Raw genomic sequence first — 24,296 nt, 5'->3', positions numbered from 1 at the left:
TACCCAACATAAGCATGATACCTCCCAGAAACTGGGACAATGCTGGCTACTCCCATGTGACTCAGGGCTTCTGGTGGCATCTTCACAGTATGACAAAGAGCTGTGGTGCACAGTTCCCTTGCCACAAAGCAGTATGAAGGAAGACACACCATCATTAAAACCCTACATACTGGGCTTCTCTATCTTACCTTCCTCCTTGCTTTGATGCGCTTGTAGACATAGTCTGAGAAAGGGGTGCCAGGAATGAAGCGTCCTGTCCCCTGTGTTACATGAAGGTTGCCATCTTCCATCATTATCTTCCCCTGGCATATGACAACCAAGGGGGCTCCACGTAGCTCCATTCCTTCAAAGATGTTGTATTCCGCTGCCTACAACACACTGGAGTCAGACTCATTATGCATCAAGCCACCAACCCACCTAAACCAGTGCTCGGTTTACAGGTACCCTCTACCCTGCAGACCTACTCTTGCCTCTAGCCACCTGGCTGCTGCCCAGCAGAGTACTGCTTCTTATTTTAAATTGCTTTTAAATTGTGTGTTTTTTTAAAAAAATATCTTTTGACTGACACCCTATGCCCTTTTATTGAGGAGTTCTTCTTCTTCTTGTGAGTATGTATTCTGTGGTTTTGTATTCTGATTTTATCCTGTGAACCACCCTGAGACCAAAGAAAAGAAAGATACACTCTATGAAACACAAGAACAGCAGATTTGGGGGGGGGGTGTCATTCTGTCTGGCAAGCTGAAATGCTTGTGCTAACTAAATAGTCTTAGCACTGCATTGAATTCCTCCTAAGGTCCGAAAACACACAAATATTCAGGACCAACACTTATTGCCACCAAGAGATGAACACTTTGACCCTATAGCCTAAACATCTTTTTAAAAAATAAGGAAATACATTTCATTTTTGTTTGCTACTTCGTTTCTGTGAGGATGTGGGTGGGCTAAGGCAGACTGAAGCAGAAAAGAGCAACCTAGAATGAAGAGAAGACAAAGCTCTCCAGGGCTCAGGTTCCCATATTCCTGTGCTTAACTTCACAAACTGGCCATGTCAGTTTGTGAAGTTAAAAGACTTACTGACTGGCAAAAGACTTACTGACTGGTGGCTTTTAGCAGATACAATTTTCACTGCATCGGGATCCCAGATGACAAGGTCACTGTCTGATCCAACAGCAATTCTGCCCTTTCTTGGGTACATGTTGAAGATCTTGGCAGCATTGGTGCTTGTCACAGCCACAAACTGGTTCTCATCCATTTTCCCTGTAGCCTGTTGGGTATGAATCATAAAAGGAAGGTAAGGCAAGCAAAACAAGTTACATTCACAGGAATAAAGCAGGTCCCAAAAATAGAAATCTCAGATATCAAATGCCAGGATAAAGAGGTGCATCTTCAGAGTATATTGGAAACCATATAATGAAGGTGTCAGATGCACCTTTGTGGGGAAGGAATTCCATAACTTAGGAGCTGCCACAGAGACTGCCCTCTCCTGAGCCACCACTAGGTAGTGGAACTACCAAAAGGGTCCTCTCTGCCAATCTTAATACCCAGAGGGTCTGTAATCCCCACTTCCCATCCTCTTTTCTTACCACTGCTTTGTCCCAGATAACAGACATCCGTTCCTCAATACCATTGGTCCCCTCTGGGATTGCTGTGAAGTTGTCTTTTCCAATTGCTTTCTGCGCTGTACTGAATGTACAGTGTGCACTTCCCGAGACTTGGAGGTCACCACTAGCTCAGAGACAAGCAACAAAAAGTATTGGTTAGTCATGCTTAGTCCAATCATACAAGAATGCTTTTATCTCCAAGTAGTTTACTGAAAGTTTCCACTCTCTGTAACAACAGCAGCAACAAAAATGAAGGCACAGAACTGTAATTAGTATAAATGTGAACTAGAAAAGTAATGTATAAAAGAACCTTGTGACTAAGTAAAGGTAAAGGGACGCCTGACCATTAGGTCCAGTCGTGACCGACTCTGGGGCTGCGGCGCTCATCTCGCATTATTGGCCGAGGGAGCCGGCATACAGCTTCCGGGTCATGTGGCCAGCATGACAAAGCCGCTTCTGGCGAACCAGAGCAGCACACGGAAACGCCATTTACCTTCCCGCTGTAGCGGTCCCTATTTATCTACTTGCACTTTAATGTGCTTTTGAACTGCTAGGTTGGCAGGATGTGACTAAATAGTAATGCCCAATATTGCCTTTTTCCTCCTCCTCCCCCCAAATCTGTTTTCCTTTTGTGTCATGCCTTTTAGATTGTAAGCCTAGGACAGAGACAGTCCTGTTAATTTATCATTGTAAACCTATTCAAGAACCTTTTTCAGCTGAAGATTTATTTGCTTTTGAAAAGTGAAGCAAGAAAATTCTTGCAGCTAGCACCAGACTGATTTGATTGCTGACAATTGAGTCAGGCAACAGATCAGTGCCAACACTGTGCTTTAAAGAAAGTCTGTTGATGCAAGTCTATTCACATGAACAGTGTTAAGACGAATCCACAGTTCCCGTGAAACCAGAAAGTGTTTTTCATTTTCATGGAAGGAGAGCCATGATCTTGCAGGAGTTCACAGGTTCCACAATATAATGCTCAGGGGTGTATAATGTATGTGAGCAGGATTTTTTTTAGAACGGCATGATTAGAACCAGCTCTCAGTGTGAAAATTAGATACTGGAGTCACAAGAGATTGCCCACCAGCAGTGAAATCTTCAACGACATACTGTGTCAAAATGTTATGTGGAGGAGAGAAATAAAATTGGTTGACTGCCTAAAGTACGTTTCTGAGCACAATTCAAAGTGTTGGTGCTGACCTTTAAAGCCCTAAATGGCCTTGGTGCAGTATACCTGAAGGAGCGTCTCCACCTCCATCATTCTGCCCGGACACTGAGGTCCAGCACCGAGGGCCTTCTGGCGGTTCCCTCGTTGCGAAAAGCCAAGTTGCAGGGAACTAGGCAGAGGGCCTTCTCGGTGGTGGCACCTGCCCTGTGGAACGCCCTCCCAACAGATGTCAAAGAGGAAAACAACTACCAGACTTTTAGAAGACATCTGAAGGCAGCCCTGTTCAGGGAGGCTTTTAATGTTTAATAGATTACCGTGTTTTATTTTTCTGTTGGAAGCCGCCCAGAGTGGCTGGGGAAACCCAGCCAGATGGGCGGGGTATAAATAATAAATTATTATTATTATTATTATTATTATTATTATTATTATTATTATTAAGCAGGCACCCCCAAACTTTGGCCCTCCAGATGTTTTGGACCACAATTCCCATCATCCCTGACCACTGGTCCCGTTAGCTAGGGATCATGGGACTTGTAGGCCAAAACATCTGGAGGGCCGCAGTTTGGGGATGCCTGGCCTAAAGCACCTGCTTCTTGGTCTGTCTGCTTCTTGGTAAAGGTAAAGACTTTATTACTTTAGCCACACCTAGAATCGTTTATTGGAAAGGCATCCAGATTTCATCTCAGAAAGAATTGCTACATTGCTTCTATTCTACCCTTTCCTGCAATGTAACAAAACCTTGACCCACATAATCCGAAGTATTTCAACCACTGTATGAAACAAGCTTTCCGCATAACCTATTAACTTAAATTTGTTTCAGAGTTCATGTAGTGCCAAAGAAACTAAGTCATTTGCGTTGGTCCATTATATTTATCTGCTTGTGGCTCTAGAGGGCAGCAACAAACAATGGTCATGGTCTAACAATCATACCAAAGACTATGCAAAGAGTTCCATGGAAACTTCCTGCTTCCTGGCGTCTGCTAGCTGCCGGGGACCTAGCTGAAAGGATGCATGGTAATTAAGAAAAAAAGGGGGGGGGCTTAAAGCCTTTTCTAAACACTAAAAAAGGAAACTATAGAGATTGTTTTCCTTCCAGATGGACCCTGTGTCTGATTTTCTGATTCAAAGAGTCTCTGAGCCTCATGGCCTCAGTCTGGGCTTCAGAACACAAGTCCTAATCCAATGATAATCTCCATCTCCTCTTAATAATTTGGGTGCCATATGTCTGCTTTACTACACAGAGAGATTTGTGTCAGTCAGATTTGTTCTGCTAAAAGCTAGCTAACTAACAGGCATGCAAACCTCCTAAAGACTGTATCCAAAAGAATATTGAGCAGAGAGTTTAAAGCAGGCATGGTTCCTTTTTTCCAGGACTTGGCCACTTCATATGTGTTATGAAATATTTTTTTCCAAGTTGGTCAGTTTTAATGCAACTCACACCTAGTTTATTCAGTCTTCTCTTCCAAGTCGCCAGTCAACGCATACAATTTGAAATGTGAGATGTACCTCACTATTTCCAAACATAAAGCCTTATTCCTAGTTTTTCGATGCTCACTAATCCAGGTCTGTGCCAACATGCAGTTAAGCTAACTACCCCCCAGTGCTAAATGACCCACTTCTTTTGTTTTTCTATATGTCTAATTTTTGAGTAAAGATCCCTTCTTTTTCAGCATTACTGCTGTCCTCAGTTTGAAGCTGTCTCATGAGCTATTCTAGATGCAAATGTGCACTTGCAATGGCAACACCTCAGAATCGTCCGAATGAACAAGGCAATATAAGCAGAATCTGGAAAGTCCCCCGTTGAGTGGGTGCAGTTCACTACTTTCCTGTTTATGTTAGCTCCAAGCATCATCTTATTATTCAGTTTCCATAGGACTGGTTGCAAGAGAGAGTATTTCCTTTTCTCGCTATTACCAACCTGGCCAGTAAGGAGTTGATGTAATCAGGGGTTGTTGGATCTGGACTCAGAGGAGGGGAGGTCACAAATGCAGCAGCTTTTGCCCAGTTTTTGCTCCAATAGTGTGTTCCATCTGTTCCGAGACTGGCTGCAATTGGCTCGCCAAACACTACATTACCTGATGGTGAAAATAACAACAGAGATTTACGGCAAGGACAATACATTTTACAGAAGGGGAGAGGGGGAGCTAGGCCTGTAGCTGCTTCTGTTGGCAGCAGTTACACATTTATAAAAGTTAGTGCCATCCTCAGTTAGTCTAGCTCTAGAATATGGCAGCTATAACTAGAGCCTGCTGCATAACGCATATACAGTATCACCCATGCTTAAAGAACTACATCAACTTCCGGTCTTACAAGTACAAATCAGACTGCCTTTAAAGCTCTAAACCCAGGGTTCCTTAAATGAGTGTCTGACTAGGACTTGGGAAATCAAGGTTCAAATATCCTGTCAACTAGTCCAAGGGGAGCAGTGACATCACTAATAAAAATGACAGGCTGAGCAGGTCTCTCCTCCTCACCCAGATGAAATAACAGATTAAATGTACTCCAAATCCTAAAACTATTCAGATTTAACATTGACCCTGAGAAGGATATATCACAAGGAGTGAAAGAACAAACTCTGAAGATTCATTTTAACATTCATAAACTCACTCAACAGATGGGTTCTGATGACATTGAAGATGACATCTGATGGCACGATGGTGCCAAAAACACAGACTATGTAAGGAAGACATTGAGCTGGTAAAGGGAATATTGGATGAATTTAAAAAGGAATTATCTGAAGAAGGGAACAAAGCACTGACCCCTTTGAAGGACAGTGTTAAAGGTATACAGTGGAACCTCGGTTTACGAACACAATTGGTTCCAGAAGTCTGTTCATAAACCGAAGCTAACTTTCCCATTGAAAGTAATGGAAAGTTGATTAATTTAGGGGGAAAAACACCCCCTAAAGCAGCAGGGCCTTCGCTCCGATGCCTTCGCGGAGGCCAGGGAGAGCTTCTGCGGCTGCAGCCATCGCGGAAGCGCTCCCCGGCCTCTGGGAGGCATCAGAGCGAAGGCCCAGCCTCCCCGAAGGTATCAGACGCTCTGGTGTCTTCAGGGAGGTTTGGCCTTCGCTCCGATGCCTTCACTTCGGGCCTCCAGGAGGCATTGGAGCGAAGGCCCGGCCTCCCCGAAGGCATCGGACGCTCAGTAGGCCTTGGGCACCTCGGTTTACTAACTTCCGGGTTAGGATAGTTCATAAACTGAAAATTCGTTAACCGAGGTATTCATAAACTGAGGTTCCACTGTAGCTGATAAAGAGCCTCATCTTCTGATGTAAGCAGGCTAAAATAAGCAGGCCTCCTTGATGGTAGGATCCTCTTCCAAGTGAATTCACTTCCCACCATGCTTACTCCTTTTCAGGAGGATCATGAAAACCTTCTTTAGGGGAAGCTTTGTGGCCCTTGGTCTATTTCAATTATGTTTTTGTATTCTTTTAATTGGCTGCTTCTGTGCTATTGGTTTTTGTTCTTCTGGTTCAAGAGTGCTTAATATGTGGCCCTCCCGTTTTGGCTGGGGCTGCTACGAGTTGTAGTCCACAAGATGGTCACCCTTATTCTAGTTGTTTTTATATTGGTTTCTTTTTTTTTAAGTCATTCTGAGGCTACAGTCATTCTAGCAAACCTTGTAAGGAAGGTAACATGGGTAGGTAAAAAAGATGAAGCCACTCACCTTTTTTTCTGGCCTGTGAAATCAGGTCAGCAGCACTCTTGCTCATCACTTTGGTCACATATAAGGGGCAGTTGGTCTGGCTGGCAATGGTGATCGCACGGAAGACAGCTTCAGCCTCCAGCTGAAACAGAGAAGGGACTGTGAGCTCAGAAAACAGCAAAGGAGTTCAGTAACTTTGCATGACACAATATATTCCACTTCAAAGCATGACCTTTCCATTCCCTTGAGAAAGTTTGGAACAGCAAGAAAAGAATGATCCTCAAATCCTGAACAAAGCAGAAGCATTAAATTCTAAAATGTTTCCCTCACTAACCTTTCCAAATTCTACCCAACACAGTATCAACTTTCTATTTTATGTGTGATGGGTGTTTCTTGCACAACTGTCCTCTCTCTCCAAAGACTCCTTCGTTCAAAAGCAGGATAGAAAACATTGCAAATCATGCACAGTAGCAATTTTGGGCCTTGAAAGATTAAAGCTAACACAACCTGCTATGTGAGACTATTATATCTAAGCTCAGCTTGTGCATTAACCCTGTACTCTCTATTGAACCCATTTAGTAAATGAAACCTGTGTTTGCTAGATAGATATGCTCCATACAGCAGTCAGCTATTTAACAGGGGGAAAGGAGGAGGAATAATTAATCTTGTGTTTTTATATTTTTATCCAGAAGCCACCTGGGGTACCAGTCTGGAGGAAAGGCAGGATAGAAATGAATACAATAATTCACAGAGAGACTGTTTAGCCTACGAATGGTTCCAAAGCAGCAGCAGAAAGGAAAAAATGGAGTTCACTAATTTGTTAGTGGTGATAGACTGTACATAATTTTATTAACAGTTAATATTGAGAATATATTAGCAGCTGTTCTAAAAGCAACAGCATGCATCTCTTGGAGAGCCAATCAAACCACCTGAGCCATATAACTAAGCTACAAGCCCAAAATTTGCCAATTTCATTCTTATTATATGTACAACCCACAATTACAATTTCTCTCTTCTCCTCATCACCCTATCTCTCAGTCCTCAAATTTAACCCTCACTGATTAAAATTGATTTTGAACTAAAGCTTTAGCTTATTTACTGAATAAGGCATGCAGCCTGAGTCTATTTTGTAACTTAACAATGGCTGTACTGTAAAAGAGGATGGTTTTCTGCTGGTTATTTGTTTAGGATGCAGTTCCAACCCAATTATGATGACTGTTTTCCCTTCCTATTGGCCTCTGCTGCCTCCCATGACATCAGAAGCCTGTAATTTTCATATCTTGCTTGCTGTTATAACTTTCAACACTTCAGCAAGTGAGATATCTTTGGAGCATTACATCATCCACTGTTCAGCCTGACATAATCTAAAATACCTTCTGACTGCCAACAACTTAAATACTGATATTTTTTAAAAGGAAAGGAAAAAATAAAAGAGTGTCCTGAAACAAACCATATACAGTAAGAAGAGGCGGTGGTAAGTAGAGGTTCGACTGTAGGCAAGCTTGTACAGGACCCAAGGAATCAAAGTTTGAAAAGTTGTTTACTCAACCACCTGCCTATGCTGAAACAATTTCTCCTCTAACAAAGTGTCAAGAATATGTGAATACAATTCTTAGGGCTGTTTTACTTAATGTCAATTTGCCGAGGAAATGATTTATATTCCATCTGTCAGCATTGTAAAGGGACATGCCAAGAGTAACATGCTTACGTACACCCCCCACCCCCTTAGAACTTGAATATCTAATGTTATTTGAGACCTAACTGCCATACGGCTGGGATGCTGGAAATTCAGCACAAGGATGTTTATCAGAAGCACCAGAAAATGCAAAACATAAATAACCTCCAAGCAAAGATAAGGTTGAAATATTTCCAAACCACAATTCCCTGTTCCACAGGTGAAGGCAGCTATGAGCAACCATTAAAAAATCACTTGCTGCCCACAGGGATAAAAACGGAACTATTTGCAAAATATTGTTGCAATATCCGAATGTATTATTTCACTGTTATGAGCCAGCCTGAGAATATTTAAGCATTTTGTCATATAGCAGGTGATTCTTTATGAACTAATTCTGCTGAAAATGAAAAAAACTTCATAGCAAGTGATTCAAGACATGCCTTTTATTACACACTTGACCAGCCAGCTGGAGGAAGACGGAGGAGTGCTGCAGCTGCTATGTATGTGCACTGTTGCTTTACCGGAGAGAGAGCACAACACCAAGGAAGGAGACTGGTGTTGTGCTCAACAATGTATTTGCTTACAAATTTGAAAAACAAATTAACATTCAAATACAAAAAAACAATGTGAAACTTTGCACAGTAGTATGGTGCAGTCTTGTATGCTTAAAAGAAGCATGCTTTAGATGTGTATCTTCCCAGCTTTAAGTCTAGAGGAAATATGCAATTAAGATCTACATCAGGGTGATGGGGAATTGCAGTCTCAGGACAGCCAACTTGCTCCCCTCCAATCTACAACTCACGGAATCTCAATTATACCCCAAACATGTTCAGATTTCCCTGAATTATGGAGTAGCTTTATCCTAGAAATTTAAAGGAATCCCAAATAATATATTCTTGAATGGCTGTTTTGTGCAACATTCCAGATAACCAACGTGGTGTGTTTTCCACATGGCTGCAACTATTCGGTAATGACTGAGGCTTGCGGTCCAAAAACCATACCACATGTGCCATCAGGATGTGTGCTAAGGAAACCATATGTGTGGTTAACACATCATCCTCCCCACAGACAGTTCTGAGTCAGGAGTAAAGCGACTGTCCATGAAGTCTAGCAACCTTAGAACAGTAGCAGCACTATAGAGACTCGGGACAACTGCCTGGGCAAACAACTTACATAAGTTTCAGAATTCCTGTCCTTTTTTCTCGAAAATCCTCAAAACCAACCACAAAAATATAGTAAGCAGAGAAAATGTGTTACACCCTACCAAGATGAATGGAAGATATCTTATTCCAAAGCCAGCTGTAGAAGCATGTTAGCATTTAACATACACTGACCTTCCTATTTTAGGACAATTATAGTAATGAAAGTATTATGTGCAAATGTAATACTCCTACCATTCCTGCTCCCTATGGGTATAAAGTTATACCTATTTAAACATAGTAATGTTTGCTCTTAGTGCTGCAGAACTAACATGGCCAGCCCTGACTATAGCACTAGGAATGTATGAAGGGTGTTTACTCTTGTCAAAAAAGCAACCCTCATTACCACAAGTGATAGTATAAAATTCAGCCTTAAACTAAAATGTGGATTAATAGGCCAAATAAAAAAGAACCTGGATGCTAATATTAGCTGCAATCCAATTAGCATCTTGAAAGTGATTCTTAATCAGGAAACCCTCTACTCCAACTTGTAACTGCTGAATGTGTCCTGACTTTAACAAGTCATAGACCCTAAGCAGAAATGAGACACTGGAAAATTTCTAGACAATTATTTTACAATGCAAATGCACTGCTAGAGTGCTTTTAATTACCCTAACCTAATTTTCACTGTCTTGTTTCTCAAGACTATAAAAAGCAAAGCTGCAGGAATGTGCTATGGAAAGCCCAGTTTGCCCAGACAGGACTTGTGGGTTGCTTTTGGAACTGCACTGGTTCATGTTAGCACTGGGAACTTAAACCGTCTACTGCAAAATTGAGTGTGCAGCAGCAACAAACTGTCTGAAGAGTGTTTGTTGATTCATCTGTGACATCTTACCTCTTCTGGCCTACTAAGTACATGGCCCTCTGGGCCAGTTATTCCCATCTCCAGCATCCTAGCTTGCTCCTAAAGAATATAAATAGAATGCAGTTAAGAAACAGATTTAAGAATTGTTATTAAGGAGAAAATCTGAGTACATTACAGTCATCTGAATATGTTGCACAGAGCAAAGTCTAAATGTGTAGTTACCAGAGCTTGGATTACTGTAGTTAACCTATCCTAATACAGGACTGACTGTAGTTAAATGTTATATATAGCCTTGGCTGTCAGTTTATTATAGTTTTTTTAAAACTTATTAAGCTTTTACATAAGCTAGCATTTACAAAAATTTTTTGGAACAAAACAATATAGTAGAACTATAGTGCTGAAATAAAGATTTAAAACCACTGATAAATATCTGCAAAACCCAGGTACATCTGGATAATATGCTTGCCCACAACTAAGTCCCAGAATTTTGGTACATTACCAGCTCTGCTGGTTAATCAGAAGACATAAGACAAACTATACAGTATTCAGAAAACATGCCGGTAATCCTACTTAACTGTTTAGAATTTCCAGTTTAAGGACAGAAACTTAATTCAGGCATTTACAATCTCTACCTGGCTGGGACCTAAGGACCCACCTGGCTCTCTCAGAATACATTTGTACAGCGTGTCATGTTACACTCTTACAGTAGTATACATACATTATTTCTGTTTACAATATGTGCTTTGGTCAAAGAGAAGATAGAACAACATCACCTGTGCAACGATATCTCCATTTTCAGCATGAACTTGAGCTACTGCTCCAAGATCTCCCAAGAAACTAAATATCTCATACAACTGAAAAAGAGAAATTAACAAGAAAGCCAACATTAGAAAACATGTGTTTCAACATTGCATGTTTCTGATTAGCAGATATTTTATTTCTTTATTTATTGTTATTAGCACTGGACTTTGAAAGAGCTACCAATTCAAAGTCAACTACTGTACCACTTAAGAATAAGAATAAGGAAGAAAAATAGTGAGAGCTCAGGAGAAGGAACTAGATGTCCACACTAAAGGACTACTGGCTGAAGCCTATGATTCCTAGCTACACTTACATCTGTTGTTGCCTCTTAATCAGATGTCTTGTGAGATACTGTGTAGCCCTCATAAAAAATGGGGAGGGGCGGGATTTGTGATTAGATTGTAGTCGTCACAAATCAATCACAGACATTTTTACTGGTAAGTTAATTTTTGTCCTGGCATTTAGTCCTACATAAGGCCACCAAGAAGGCTCAAAATCACAAATTAAAACACAGTATTAACCCTTTAAAAAGGATGATAAGCAATGCATACAGCATGTTTGAACAGTTTAGTTCTTACCTCTGTATTTGACATCTGGTACAAATCCTTATAGGCCATGTAAACCATGAAAGAGTTAACACCTAAAGCAAAAGATTATATAAGAAGAAAAGTTGGCAAATAAGATTTTATTCTCTACTTCACGTCATTCTAAATCGGTACTCCACTAGTCATGTGAGGAATTACTCACACATAATGGAATGGGAATCTTTGGCAAGAGCCAACAGCAAAGGGAAATTTTCTGTTTATTGTCCTGTTAGTTGATTCTCTGAAACACTGGAGTTATCAAGCCAAAGCTCTGTTGAATCTTTAAAAAGCTTAAGAAAAGGGAAAATATTTACTGGGCATGCGGCCACCTTTTGGAGTGCCACTTATAGAACTCTAACAAACACGAGAGGACACTTTCAGGATCACACTGATTTAGTAGCCTGGAAGAAAGCGTGCAAAAAGAGACTGAGTCAGTTGATGTATTGGTATTGCAATACCAAATAACATCAGCACTATGATTTGTAAGCAAATTTCTACACTAAGATAATTATCATGTAGATTCAAGAGTTACTTATCATACAACTGGGGAACAATTAATACAACCCAAAGGAGATAGTAAGAAAACTGTGGTTGGACCCAACAAATCTCAGCACACGTCTGTTAAGACAGAATCATGCACTATATATTCTAACATACAATTAGAATGTGGGAAGTCAAGGGATTGGCCTCTGGCATTGACAAACCTTTTTCTTTGATGAGTGTTTGCACTTCTTGTTTGACACTGTCACTCCAGTGGGTGATATCCACATTCAGGGCGTAGTCACAGCAAGCCTTCCCATCACCCCACTCTCGCCACTTCTCATATGCTTCTATGAGGCTGGACTCAGGCTCAGGAACAACATGATCAACTGTGAACAAAGGCAGCAAGCTGTAGTAAAGAATGAAGGTCTTATGCCCTCCCTTCTGTCTGGAGATTTCCCTCTAAACAATTACCGTATTTATTCAAATCTAATGTCCCCCTTTTTGGGGACAAATTACACTGCGAAAATTAAGCTGTGCATTAGATTCAATGACACATTTACATTTGCCAGCAAATCCTTTTTTGGGTTTCAAGGTTCCGAAAACTGAGGTGCGCATTAGATTTGATGGTGCATTAGACTCAAGTAAATACAACATGTCTTCTGTAGCCCAAAGATTCCTGAAATCCTAATAGCCAACTACATGGATCCTTCAAAAAATATGCTGTTTCCCAGCATTCTCCAAGACACAATGTACCAAAGAAACCAGCTAAACAGTTTTTCAAAGTCTCATTCACTATGGTGTTTGGGGCAATGTTTTCACCACCAAAAGAACAGATGCAGCATTATTTCAATATTTATTTTTGTGATGGAGCACACTATAAATGGGTATAGAGGACTAGGCTACTTAGGCAACAAAGTTAATAGCAAGGAATTTGAGTAAAGAAGAAACAGAGAAGATACTTCAAAGAAAGGGATATTTTAGAACTATAAAGAGCAGTCATTGTCCAGGCATTTTCAACGCAGGAGCATCTACTGTATTTCACAATGTGGGTATAGTAAGTGAACCAAGAGAGCATGTCTCATCTTACTGCTTGTAATTTCTCAGATATATCTAGAGTGCACTTACAAGAAGGGAGAATGAAAAAATAGGGCACTGTGCTTTGGATTAATAGTTCTTGGCATTATACCAGGTGCTTTTAGCAGGCTTTTGCTAAGAAGTGAGCAGGAAGTAGTAGCAGGTTGCCTCATCTCTTTCCCTCACTACGACTCATTAAAAAAAGAAGAAAGTTTCTTCCTAACATGCAGCTTAATGTACCTTTTTATTGCCCCTGACGTAATCCTCATTTTATACTGCAGTTCTTATGTGCAACAGACACTGCGGCAGACACTGCAGTTCTTTCAACACAAAAATGAAGGAGCAGGAAGTAAAACATTTTCAACCAACTGCAGTCACACTTGCAACTTGTCCTATGACTCAATAAGCCAAAAAAAACCCTGCAGAACCATCAAGCTATGAACCAGAACATTCTGAAAACAAGAAGCAAGAATTGCTCTCTCATTTTAGTTTACTTCCTAGACATGCTGGGAGATTGATTTGTTTGTCTTCTGAGGCATGCTCTACTACTATTATTTTTAAATCACAATTTTGTGCACGTTTATTCTTTGTTAAACTGCTGAAATGCCATTGAATAAAAGATTAAATCTTTGTATATGAGCAAACAAGACCAACAAAAATTTCACAGTATAATGAAGCTAAGTTGGGTTATTGCATAAATCCTTACACTTCAGTAAGATTTTCCAGAAAGCCTGATTTTTCCATGAAAGCTGTAACACAAACTTCCATCTCGCTTTGGAGTCTACTGAAGTTCATTTGCCATAACTACACACTTTCTAGCTCCAAATTATTTCCATGGAGGTAAAACAAAAATAAATATGCATCACCCATTACATCTGATGACCAATGGAGTTGCAATGAGTAGAGCAGTTTTCAAGCATTTTTAAACATTTCAAATGATATAGAAATAAACAACTATGAACCAATAATGGCAATTATTAGGCTTCTGAGGCAGCCCTCAATATGTTCTGCAGCAAGGATGACTGATGTGGGATGGTAATGGACCACAATTCTGGCTGGCTGGGACTGATGGGAGCATGTAGGAGGACACTCAATGAACTGTACTTTCCACCTGTAAAACGTTCACCCTATCTTAACTATAACCAACATTATATCTATACCTAGCACCATATTATGCACCAGAAACAAGTTTTGTAATAATAAATAATGAAGGTAATGTTTAGAAGTACCAGAAACTGTCGAGGTAGTCACAAAGAGAGCCCCCGTCCACCCTTGTACTTACTGATCATGGTGGTCCCACCCGCCAAGGCTGCTTTTGTCCCTTGGAAGAAGTCATCCACTGCTGTCATCCCCTTGTATGGCATCTGCAAATGAGTGTTGACATCAATCCCTCCAGGGATAACCATCCTTCCATTAGCTTCTATAGTCTTCACTCCGCCAGGGACTATCAAGTTGTCTCCAATTTGCCTGATTAAATAATAACAAACCAGTCTGATAAACACGTTTACAATGACAAATGTCGAGTGCAATTTATTCCACAATAAGACAGTTCTTTCATCCACCATAACTGATCAGCAAACCAGCGTATTTAGTGCAGCTTTCTCTTATACATTTTATTTACTTTAGGCTGTAAAGTATTACAATAATGGAGCAAATATATGTTCTTTATACTCCTTTTGCAAAAAAGTTAGGATTTGAGTGAATTTAATCAAACATTTCTTTATTTGACCTGCCTAATTAGAAGAGTGCATATTTAAGAAGCCAAATACCTGAACTCAATACATCATTATACTAATGCCAGAAGAACCACACATTGATGGAAACCCAAAAATGGAAAACCAGGACTCTACCTAACAGCTGCAAAGAGGTAGGAAGACTATGTGACTGGCACTTGTGGGCAAGAAGAGGATGCTCAGACCTTCCTACATTTGTCATACCACAAGGAAGGGCAGCAAGTGAAGGAGTTTAGCAGTACCCCTTAAATGTAGAATTGTGGGCCCTCCACCTGCCACTTGTGCAGCTGTTTGGCAGAGACCCAGATTTTCAGACAGGCTGCAGCAGCGAGTGTCCAGCATTTCTGCTCCTACTAACTAGTAAGAAGCCTCTGTCTTTGTCTGTCTTTTTACAGTTTGTCTGTCTTTTTACAGTTAATTTTGATTAGCTACATTAAGCAAAATGTTCTCCATTTGGTATGGAGTATAGCAGCCTGTTTTTAAGCTGGGGGAGCAATTCCAAAGATTTGCAAGCCAAGCTTCAGCTTGACTAAGGGTCGTTTCACCCATGAACACCCTGCTCAGAGAAGGCTTCAGAGCTTCAGGCACCAACAATACGGGCATCTGCTGAACTTATACAAAGCCGTGAAATATTTTCTGGTAATCAAAAGACTAGTGTTTCATTATGTATTGGATTTTCACTGTGTGTGAATTTCAATAGTAATGATATTTTTGGTATACGATGTCATTGTAAGACATATGGACCAAAATGTTGGGAAGGCAAAGCTAGATATATGTAATTGGACAATTTACATCATTTTCATGTAGGAAATTTCATGTACCCTATATATACCCTACCACACTTAGCAAATGTTTCTGTTTCATCACAGATGAAAGCTTCTCATGATGGAGAAACAGACATGGTGTGCATCACATACCTTGAAGTACACACAAGCAATTTCTTACATGGAAATTATATTCATGTAGAAAGTTATGACATTTATGAAGCAGTTCTAACAGCAGTTTTTAAATGATATTTGTAAGTATCATTTGAAGGATGGAATTTATATTAACATTATATTGTTTTTCTTCACTGTATAGTTTATTGTAACTTGATATGTTTTCTGCTCTTTTAAGGCTCTATTTGGGAAGGCAGCTTCTGAGTTTTTAAATGTATTGTTTTGAATAAATAATAATAATATTTATTATTATTATTATATTATTATTATATTTTGTATCAGCAGGTGGTGTTACTTTCTTAATTTGTACATTTGGCTTCGTGTTTGTTGAGATACAGTTACTTTTTCCACCAAGCAGTTTTCATGCCACATAGTAAAGACCAGTGAGGTAGACCAATATCAAAATATCCTTGAGCCTTGGGATAGTTTGAAATTTATATTTATTTTGTTTCTCGACATTCCAGAGATCTGTGATATCTTATGAGCTACATCTGTTCAGTTATTTTGCTAATATACACTGTTTGCATTTGTATGCTTTTGCTTTGGTTATAAATAGCATTGTTTGTTTTTAATTGTCATTAGATTCCACCAAATTATATATGGTGGAATTCAACACTGTTCTATTCCATCTGTGTAAGCATTTCAGCTTGCCAGATAGAACAATCCCCCTCTCCTCTCTCTGCTATTCTGGGGGCTCTCCTGACTGATTTGAGCCAATTTTGAGGGGTTCACGGGGAAAAGGGGGGGGAGTCCCACTGTGCAAGCAGGAGTCCTTGTGCATGACTTCTGCTGAAGGGGCTTGTTAGGTGAATCCTGCCCTTCTCTCTGTGTGTCTCTCTGTCTCTCTCTGTATGTGTTTACATTAGTTTGCAACTATTTGTTGAACCCAATTTTATCAATTTTTGAACCTTTTTTTTATCAAGACTTCAGATTGTTGGGATTTATTTCCTTTTTTGTGATGGCCAACCCCTGCTTATCCCCTGGATTCAAAATTGAGAAGCATACTGCCTCTAAACATGGTGTCATTTAGGGCAGCTAGTGTGGCTATTCACAGACCAAGTTTCATGAATTAGGATAATTTGTTGCATTTATATATCGTATCTTCAAGGAGCTCAGGGTGCCCACAATCATTCAACAGAATGAAAAGTGCCCAGGTTCACCCAGTAAGTTTCATAGCTGACCAGGGATCTAAACCTCAGTTTCCCTTGTCCAAGCTTACAGCACTGCAGTGACTGGAAGCATGAAGCATTCAAGCAAATGTTATGGAAGTGAATTCCAAAAGTTAAATGTGTGAAGAAGCATTTCCTTTTGTCAGTCCTCAACTTACTGCAACATCAGCATGCAATCACTCTTTATTCACACCATTAAAATGTGTAATGAGATCAGGTTTCTCTGAAATAAACATGAAAAAAAACTGAAAAAAGATCAAGCTCCCACCTCTATTTACTACCACAAAAATTAAACCACCAATTGTACAATTTGCAAGCGATTAATTCCATGAGAATTTTGTCTAGATGTTAAAAATAAATAAACTTGTATTTTGTTGTAAATAAATAGGAGGTAAAAAGAAAGCTTTTAAAAAATATTTTAAAAAGCCCTGTCTCCATATGCAAAAACAATTCTCAAGTCCTTGAGGTCTAAAAGTTAGGATTACTTGTTTCAAAAAATGAAAACTCCCAAATATAATGGACACAGCTGCTGAACTGTCCTTAAGTTTTGCCAGAGTTTTGTAATTCCACCACCATCAAAAAGTTCTATAAAACAAACAAAAGCCTTTCCCTGGGAGTTGACAATGAGTTCGCTATGTATTTGGACATCCACTGACATAGCCTTGTGCATTCTGTTCAGAATTTTTTACAGCACGTTCATTGTGCTATAGCAGTACAAGAAATACTATCTTCTTGCTTGAATCTCATCTTCCCCTGACCTGAACGACTTACACAGCAATCCATGTTGCAGCTGGGGTGGTAGTGAACCAATGGATTCACTGCCACATCCACAGCCCTGCTGGCCAGGGTAGAAGCCAAAGGGCTGTAATTTTCCACTTTGTTTGCTTTGCTAGCTCCAGGAAACAGGCCTGCTTTGGATCCAGCAGATCCATCACCAACCCTATCCCAGCTTGTGCACATAGTGTTCTGTTCCAGGGTCTTACAACGGTAAATGCTGGTAGGAACACCTTAGGCAGTTGAATGCACTCCACTGTGCTTTTAGCAGGCACAGTGTAGGCCTCATCCTCACCAGCAAAGATATCTCCACCACATATAAACCCCTCTAACCACTGGTGGACCTTGGCATCTCAAATTTCAGTGGCATCCTGTGCAATGCCAAAATCTAGCAACCCACCTCCCACTCTACATTGGAGCAATAGTGGTGGAGCTTGGTCCTGCACCCCAGAAGTTCCATGGCCAGTGTGACTGAAATATACTCGGAGTCGAGAGTGAATTTCATGCTCTTTATTCAGCTTGTAGTAGCAAAGGAGAAGAGAAGAATGGCTCTTTTTCCAAAACGTCTGCTTATATACATTATTTACACAATGGGCCTTGCGTGATTGGCTACTTCAGGGCTGCATCTGTAGGCCAATCAGGTTGCAGGTTCACTTCTGCCAGCAGCCTGATTGGCTGCTCCTGCAGGCCAGTCAGGTTGTGGATTTACTTCCACTTGGAGCTGGATTGGGTGGCTCCTGCAAACCAATCAAGACTGCTGCATTTTGGATCCTATTGTTCTAGGATTCAGCTCAGTACATAACACCGACCACTCCCCTAGAGCTACCTCTCCTCTAACATTGCCTCCTCTAGTGGTGCCAAGACTCTGGAGGACGTTGCCCAAGGGAACGTGGCTGATTCCTCTCTGGTGGCATTTAGACGCCAGGTAAAGACAATTTTATTCAAGCTTATAATTTGTCTGAATTTTGAACTGAAGCTTTTTGTAAATTTCCCTTCTTCTTAACTGTTGTTTGCTTTTTGTTTTCAATTTTGATATTTTTTTTAAAATTATATTGATTTTAAGCTGCTTTGGGCATCCTGTTACACATGATGGAAAGACAAGTGGGATACAGGTATAAATATATGCTCCAAAACTTCTTCTATTAGTCCTTCTGAATATGTGCACAATTCCATGCTCTGTGTGCTTACATAGGAGTATGTTTTATACCACTAATACTCACTTCTCTAAGCCAAAGTGCCTAAATTGCAGAAAGTCTTTTAAAGGGGGGGGGCTACAAGCCCACACAACCTTGTGTACACAAAGAATACTGGTTCAGTTTTAACTGAAGCAATTCCAATTGTTGCATTCATCAAAATGTTGATTACACCAAATAGTTATTCATATCAAATCTGGCAGCTTGTGATATGACAGACAATGGCCGTTTTGCACGGGGGTTATGTTCCTAACCTGTGCACATCAACAGAGCCCTGTTACATCTCCGACCCCCATTTTCTGTCCACTTCCAGGTTACAATGATGCACGTGTGTGCAGTTACACACATACTGAACAAGGATAAAATGGTCATTGCCTGTAAACATCTTTTGGAGATACATTTTTGGGTTATAAAGAAAGAAACCTTTAAACACAACCTTTAAACACAAACACCCCACATCTCTGTATCAATTAACTCACAACGTTTGAAAAATTATTTGTGAGTTTTAAATATTTTACAGATGCTACTCTTTCCAAATGTCTTTGTGGCAACAAACCAGCAGTTAATAAATTGCCTTTTCCCCTCAGGGTTTAAACACTTGGACAATTTCCTCCTCTTAAATATTATTTGATTCCCCTGTTGCTGCTTTTAAAAATATTTCCTGCAGAAGAATCTGGATATTTGCTTTTATACTTTAATGGCAAAGAACATTTGAGATCCTTGGCTATAAAATATCCCACAACTCAAACCTCACTGCACTGGGATTTAATCCTAATTGCATGTATTTACACACTAGAACAATTTCAGCCTTTAACCACTGGAGTCATTACTTTGACTTCATAAACATAACCAGAAGCCAGATAAAACAGAAACCATAACAACTTTTGCCTAAAACCTCTCAGAATCTTAAAGACACAGCTTCCCTAAGAAAATCTTTACCATCTTTAACTGCAATAAATGTAACAGTCATTTTTATGATGGAGTAGGCAAGCCAGAAACCAAACATAAATTACATTTGTCATCTCTTCTCTTTAGCAAAGGGTCTCCAAATACTATGACAGTTTAAATGCACTGATATAGAAAGCCATGTGCTGTAAATGACTTGATCATAGACTGTTTGACATGAATAACAAGACAGTATACATGCAAAATAAACTTGCGCATAACAATTTTTGGAATCCCATTGCTCTCTTCAAGAGATAGATATATTCTGACCACTAGGAAAACAAAGAGCGGGCTATGGCAACTGTATACCTACTTTATAAGACCATCCTCAATGTAAATGTCAGCATAGAATGACTGATCATCATTGACTATCCTCCCTCCCTTAATGAGAAGACGGTCGCTCTGTGAAGAGAAAGCAAAGATGTTATGCACATGTTTTCATCTCCTTTTTATAACACAGGGTGTCCATGGAAAGAGTAACACAAAGCCAATGAACTGTGCCCAATCTTTAATCAATTCCATCTCTGTTTGGCATAAGTTACAAATTATCTGCCCATTTCCCTAGAGCTGGCTATCTGATGCAATCCCACTGCTATCCATGAACAAGCGGCAGTTTCACCGGGATGCTATTTATATTGTTACTACTGAACAGTCCTGAGAGTTCTTTTTTAACAGCATTCAGTGTAGAAGCTAATTTTGAGCATCAACATATCAACATTACATTTTTTGGGGGCCCTCACAACATTAAAATAATCTGCATTGGAAGGTGCCAATGATTTAGTTCAACACTTGGACCAAAGGAAAGACCTACCAACTTCCCATAGACCAGGCATGGCCAAACTTGGCCCTCCAGATGTTTTGAGACTACAACTCCCACCATCCCTAGCCAACAGGATCAGTGGTCAGGGATGGGAATTGTAGTCCCAAAACATCTGGAGGGCCAAGTTTGGCCATGCCTGCCACACATCATAGATCTTCAACTGGTGGATGGGGATCTATTACTGGGTCACAGCCAGACCTAAGGCAAGTCAAAACAGCAGCACCATTTAAGTTAAAAAAATTAGAGAGGGTACCCAAATGGGCTAAAGATGGGTCCCAGGCCTGAAAAAGGTTGCTCATCATAGAATAACCAACATAATCCACAGTACTGGGCCACAAGCAGCAAGCTGGTACATGCCAGAACCAATTACTCCGAAGGACTGCAGAAAGAGTTAATTGGTCCCTGCTGGTTAGACTAAGGCATATATCCCCACTGTTTACATCAGTCGGGGGGGGGGGAGCTCTTTCACTACACCAGTGTTTTTTTTAAATGTATTTATGGAAGTTATTCCTTTGGATGTTACCATATCACTGTGAATCATGGATCAGGCCAATGGTCCATCTAGCCCAGCATCCTGTTCTCACAATGGCCAAGAAGATGCCTATGGGTAGCCTGAAAGCAGCATTCAACTGGAAACCAAAACAATGTTTGATTTCTGCATTCCCCTGACTCAAAATCTTTTTTGACTAAAATGCCCTTGTCTCAAATTCTAAAGCAATTTACAAAAAATAAAAAACCCACAATTTTTGTTACTTTGGCAAGTATTCTTCTTTCTTTTGTCTCTCTTTTTGTCATAGGAGACAACAAAATCAAATAAACCCGACCCCCAGACTAATGTGCCCATCCAGCTCTGTACAGGTCAAGAATTCAGTTACATGCCATGCATGCACTGCACACATTCCAACACCGCAGTTGGGGCAGCCCCTCCTTGGGAGAAGCTCCGTGCACACTTTGCAGCCTTAAGACATTTTGGATGAAAGGCAATGTTTTTATGCTGTAGAAAGGTCAGTTCACTGCAAAAATGAGCTTTCTAAAAAATGCTTCAAGAAAGTTGAATGGTTGTTTCCGTTTTAGCTCTTTTGCTATCAGCATGCTTGAGGGAACTGTAAGGTTTGGAGCAGTGGAAATGAATATTTAGGTGGAGGCAACCCAAAGTGAATAAACCCTCCCCTTCATGAAAAACCCAATGAGATGGTCACTGGCTCTAGAGAAAAGTAAACACTAATGGGGGGGAGGGGAAAATAAAAGCACCAGTTGTGAAAAAACAAGTTTGAATATAAATGCAAAAAATAAAAAAAATCTTATTGTATAAGAGTGCCAAACCAGCTTAATAATAATAGTATAAAAGTAAAGGTAAAGGGACCCCTGACCATTAGGTCCAGTCGTGACCGACTCTGGGGTTGCGCGCTCATCTCGCATTATTGGCCGAGGGAGCCGGCGTATAGCTTCCAGGTCATGTGGCCAGCATGACAAAGCCAGTTCTGGCAAACCAGAGCAGCACACGGAAACGCCGTTTACCTTCCCGCTGTAGCGGTTCCTATTTATCTACTTGCATTTTGATGTGCTTTCGAACTGCTAGGTTGGCAGGAGCTGGGACCAAGCAACGGGAGCTCACCCCGTCACAGGGATTCGAACCGCCGACCTTCTGATCAGCAAGCCCTAGGCTCAGTGGTTTAACCACAGCGCCACCTGAAAGCCCCAATAATAGTATAAACCACTATTTAAAAAGAAACCCCAGCTGCAACAAAATACGTCTCTCCCATATCAGTCTCTAAAGCCACAGCAGGTGCTGCAACCTTCCAGCAGTTTGACTTCACCCCCCAAGGTACACTTCTCTACTGTTTCCAACAACCCAAAAATGGGTCTCCAGCTGTTTTTATACTACAGTTCCCATCACCCCTGACCACTGGTCCTGCTAGCTAGGGATGATGGGTGTTGTAGTCCCAAACTGCTGGAAACCCAAGTTTGGGAAACCCTTTCCCATACCTACCCCATACATAGACCAATCTTACTTCCCAATGAGATCCAAAGCAAGACCTCATGCAAACATCATAATAAAAATCAGGGAGAAATAATGCAAGAAATGGTCCCTTGGATACACACAGTCCTTTTCTGAAATGCATTCACCTCTTCCACACATCACACTTAGCTTAGCACAAATGAGTGGGCTTCCAGAGAGGAAGCTTGCAGGTGCTTTGCTCCTTTGTGGTCCTTTCTGCTGCTGCGCCATGCTGACACACATGACTCGTGAACCAGGAATAGTTATTTCCGTTCACACAAAAAGGGCAGGCTTTGTTTTCATAGCTATTACAATAACTTACACATAAACATTTCGTTAGTTTCTTTACTCTCTGCAACCTTGAATCTCTATTGTTATGGGTTCCATGGTTATTCGGAGTATAGTCCAAACATATCAGTTAAGTGAATAGTCATTACAATACAGATTGCTAGTTAAGGATTGCTAGTCTTCCAAATAGGTAAATGACCCTGGACGGTTAAGTCCAGTCAAAGGCGATGCTCATCTTGCTTCAGGCCAAGGGAGCCAGCGTTTGTCCACAGACAGCATTCCAGGTAATGTGGCCAGCATAACTAAACTGCTTTTGGCGCAACGGAACAGAAGCCAGAGAGCTTGGAAATGCTGTTTACCTTCCCGCCACACCTATTTATCTACTTACAGTGGTGTGCTTTTGAACTGTTAGGTTGGCAGAAGCTGGGACAGAGCAATGGGAGCTCACCCCATTGTGGGGATTCCAACTGCCAACCTTCTGATCAGCAAGCCCAAGACACTCAGTGCTTTTTAGACCACAGCACCACCTGTCTTCCAAATAACCCAGGGCTTGTAGATATTAGAAGGGAAATTATGGCAACAACAGTGCCCCCCCTCCACCTCTTCATTCCTCATGGCAACTACTTCTATATTAAAGTTGGCCTTCCTTTTTAAAGATTGGACAGGTGAAAATTCAAATACAGTAAGCAACAACTCCAGTTTGTAAGTCTTGAGGTGCAATGAGACCAAAATACAATTCTCTGTTCTTAAACATCATCTTTCTCACTCGTACACAACCTGTGCTTTTACTGATTTTATGGTATACTGTTATGCTTTGCTCCCAAATGAAAAGTTTCTTGGAAGACCTCCTACAAACATATTTTTAAATGCCCAACACATCTGAAAGAGACAGGGATACATATGTATCATTCAGATGGTCTCCCTTAAAAGGACCCAAAGTTTTATTCACACGTTGTAATACAATATGAAATACTGTACACTGTTAAAAACAACTATACAATTTCAGCTTGTTTCTTAAATTGCCCTAAGACTTCTGCATTCTAATAGTACACATAACACAAATATAATGGTATCTAAAGAAGTGTGCATGCACACAAAAGCTCATACCTATGACAAACTTAGTTGGTCTCTAAGGTGCTACTGGAAGGATTTTTTTATTTTGTTTTGACAAATATAATGAACATCTGGTGATTTCCTCAGCACAAAATAACAAGCAAGCTCTTGACAAAAAAATCTCACATAGGCTGATCAATTTCAGTTCTAGACACCAAGTTTCTCAAAATTGTGAAGCAAACAGAATAATTAGGGGGTGTTGCAAAATAACATTGCCTATACTAAAGGGTTGGTGGGAAAGTGTTGAAGGTCATAAGCAGAATGTATCAAGTGTGTGCAAATTACTGGA

General features: G+C 40.5%; 1 protein-coding gene across 4 annotated transcripts in view; it reads right to left on the bottom strand.

Moving 5' to 3' along the window:
• DPYSL3 (dihydropyrimidinase like 3) overlaps window positions 1-24,296 on the bottom strand; it is a 57,686-nt gene that overhangs the window by 2,424 nt on the left and 30,966 nt on the right. For all 4 annotated transcript variants that reach the window (XM_035105319.2, XM_035105320.2, XM_035105321.3 and 1 more), the window contains exons 2-12: window positions 20,101-20,189; window positions 14,318-14,502; window positions 12,183-12,347; window positions 11,473-11,534; window positions 10,867-10,947; window positions 10,124-10,192; window positions 6,436-6,556; window positions 4,685-4,841; window positions 1,584-1,725; window positions 1,094-1,264; window positions 189-368 (exon numbers count right to left, since the gene is read on the bottom strand). In XM_035105319.2, the coding sequence (XP_034961210.1) occupies window positions 189-368; window positions 1,094-1,264; window positions 1,584-1,725; window positions 4,685-4,841; window positions 6,436-6,556; window positions 10,124-10,192; window positions 10,867-10,947; window positions 11,473-11,534; window positions 12,183-12,347; window positions 14,318-14,502; window positions 20,101-20,189 (1,422 nt within the window). The remainder of the gene's footprint in view (window positions 1-188; window positions 369-1,093; window positions 1,265-1,583; window positions 1,726-4,684; window positions 4,842-6,435; window positions 6,557-10,123; window positions 10,193-10,866; window positions 10,948-11,472; window positions 11,535-12,182; window positions 12,348-14,317; window positions 14,503-20,100; window positions 20,190-24,296) is intronic.

This window comes from Zootoca vivipara, chromosome 2, assembly GCF_965207765.1.
Source record: "Zootoca vivipara chromosome 2, rZooViv2.hap1.1, whole genome shotgun sequence".
Lineage (NCBI taxonomy): Eukaryota > Metazoa > Chordata > Lepidosauria > Squamata > Lacertidae > Zootoca > Zootoca vivipara.
The sequence above is the reverse complement of the archived record's forward strand: the minus strand, read 5'-3'. Positions and strand labels throughout refer to the sequence as shown.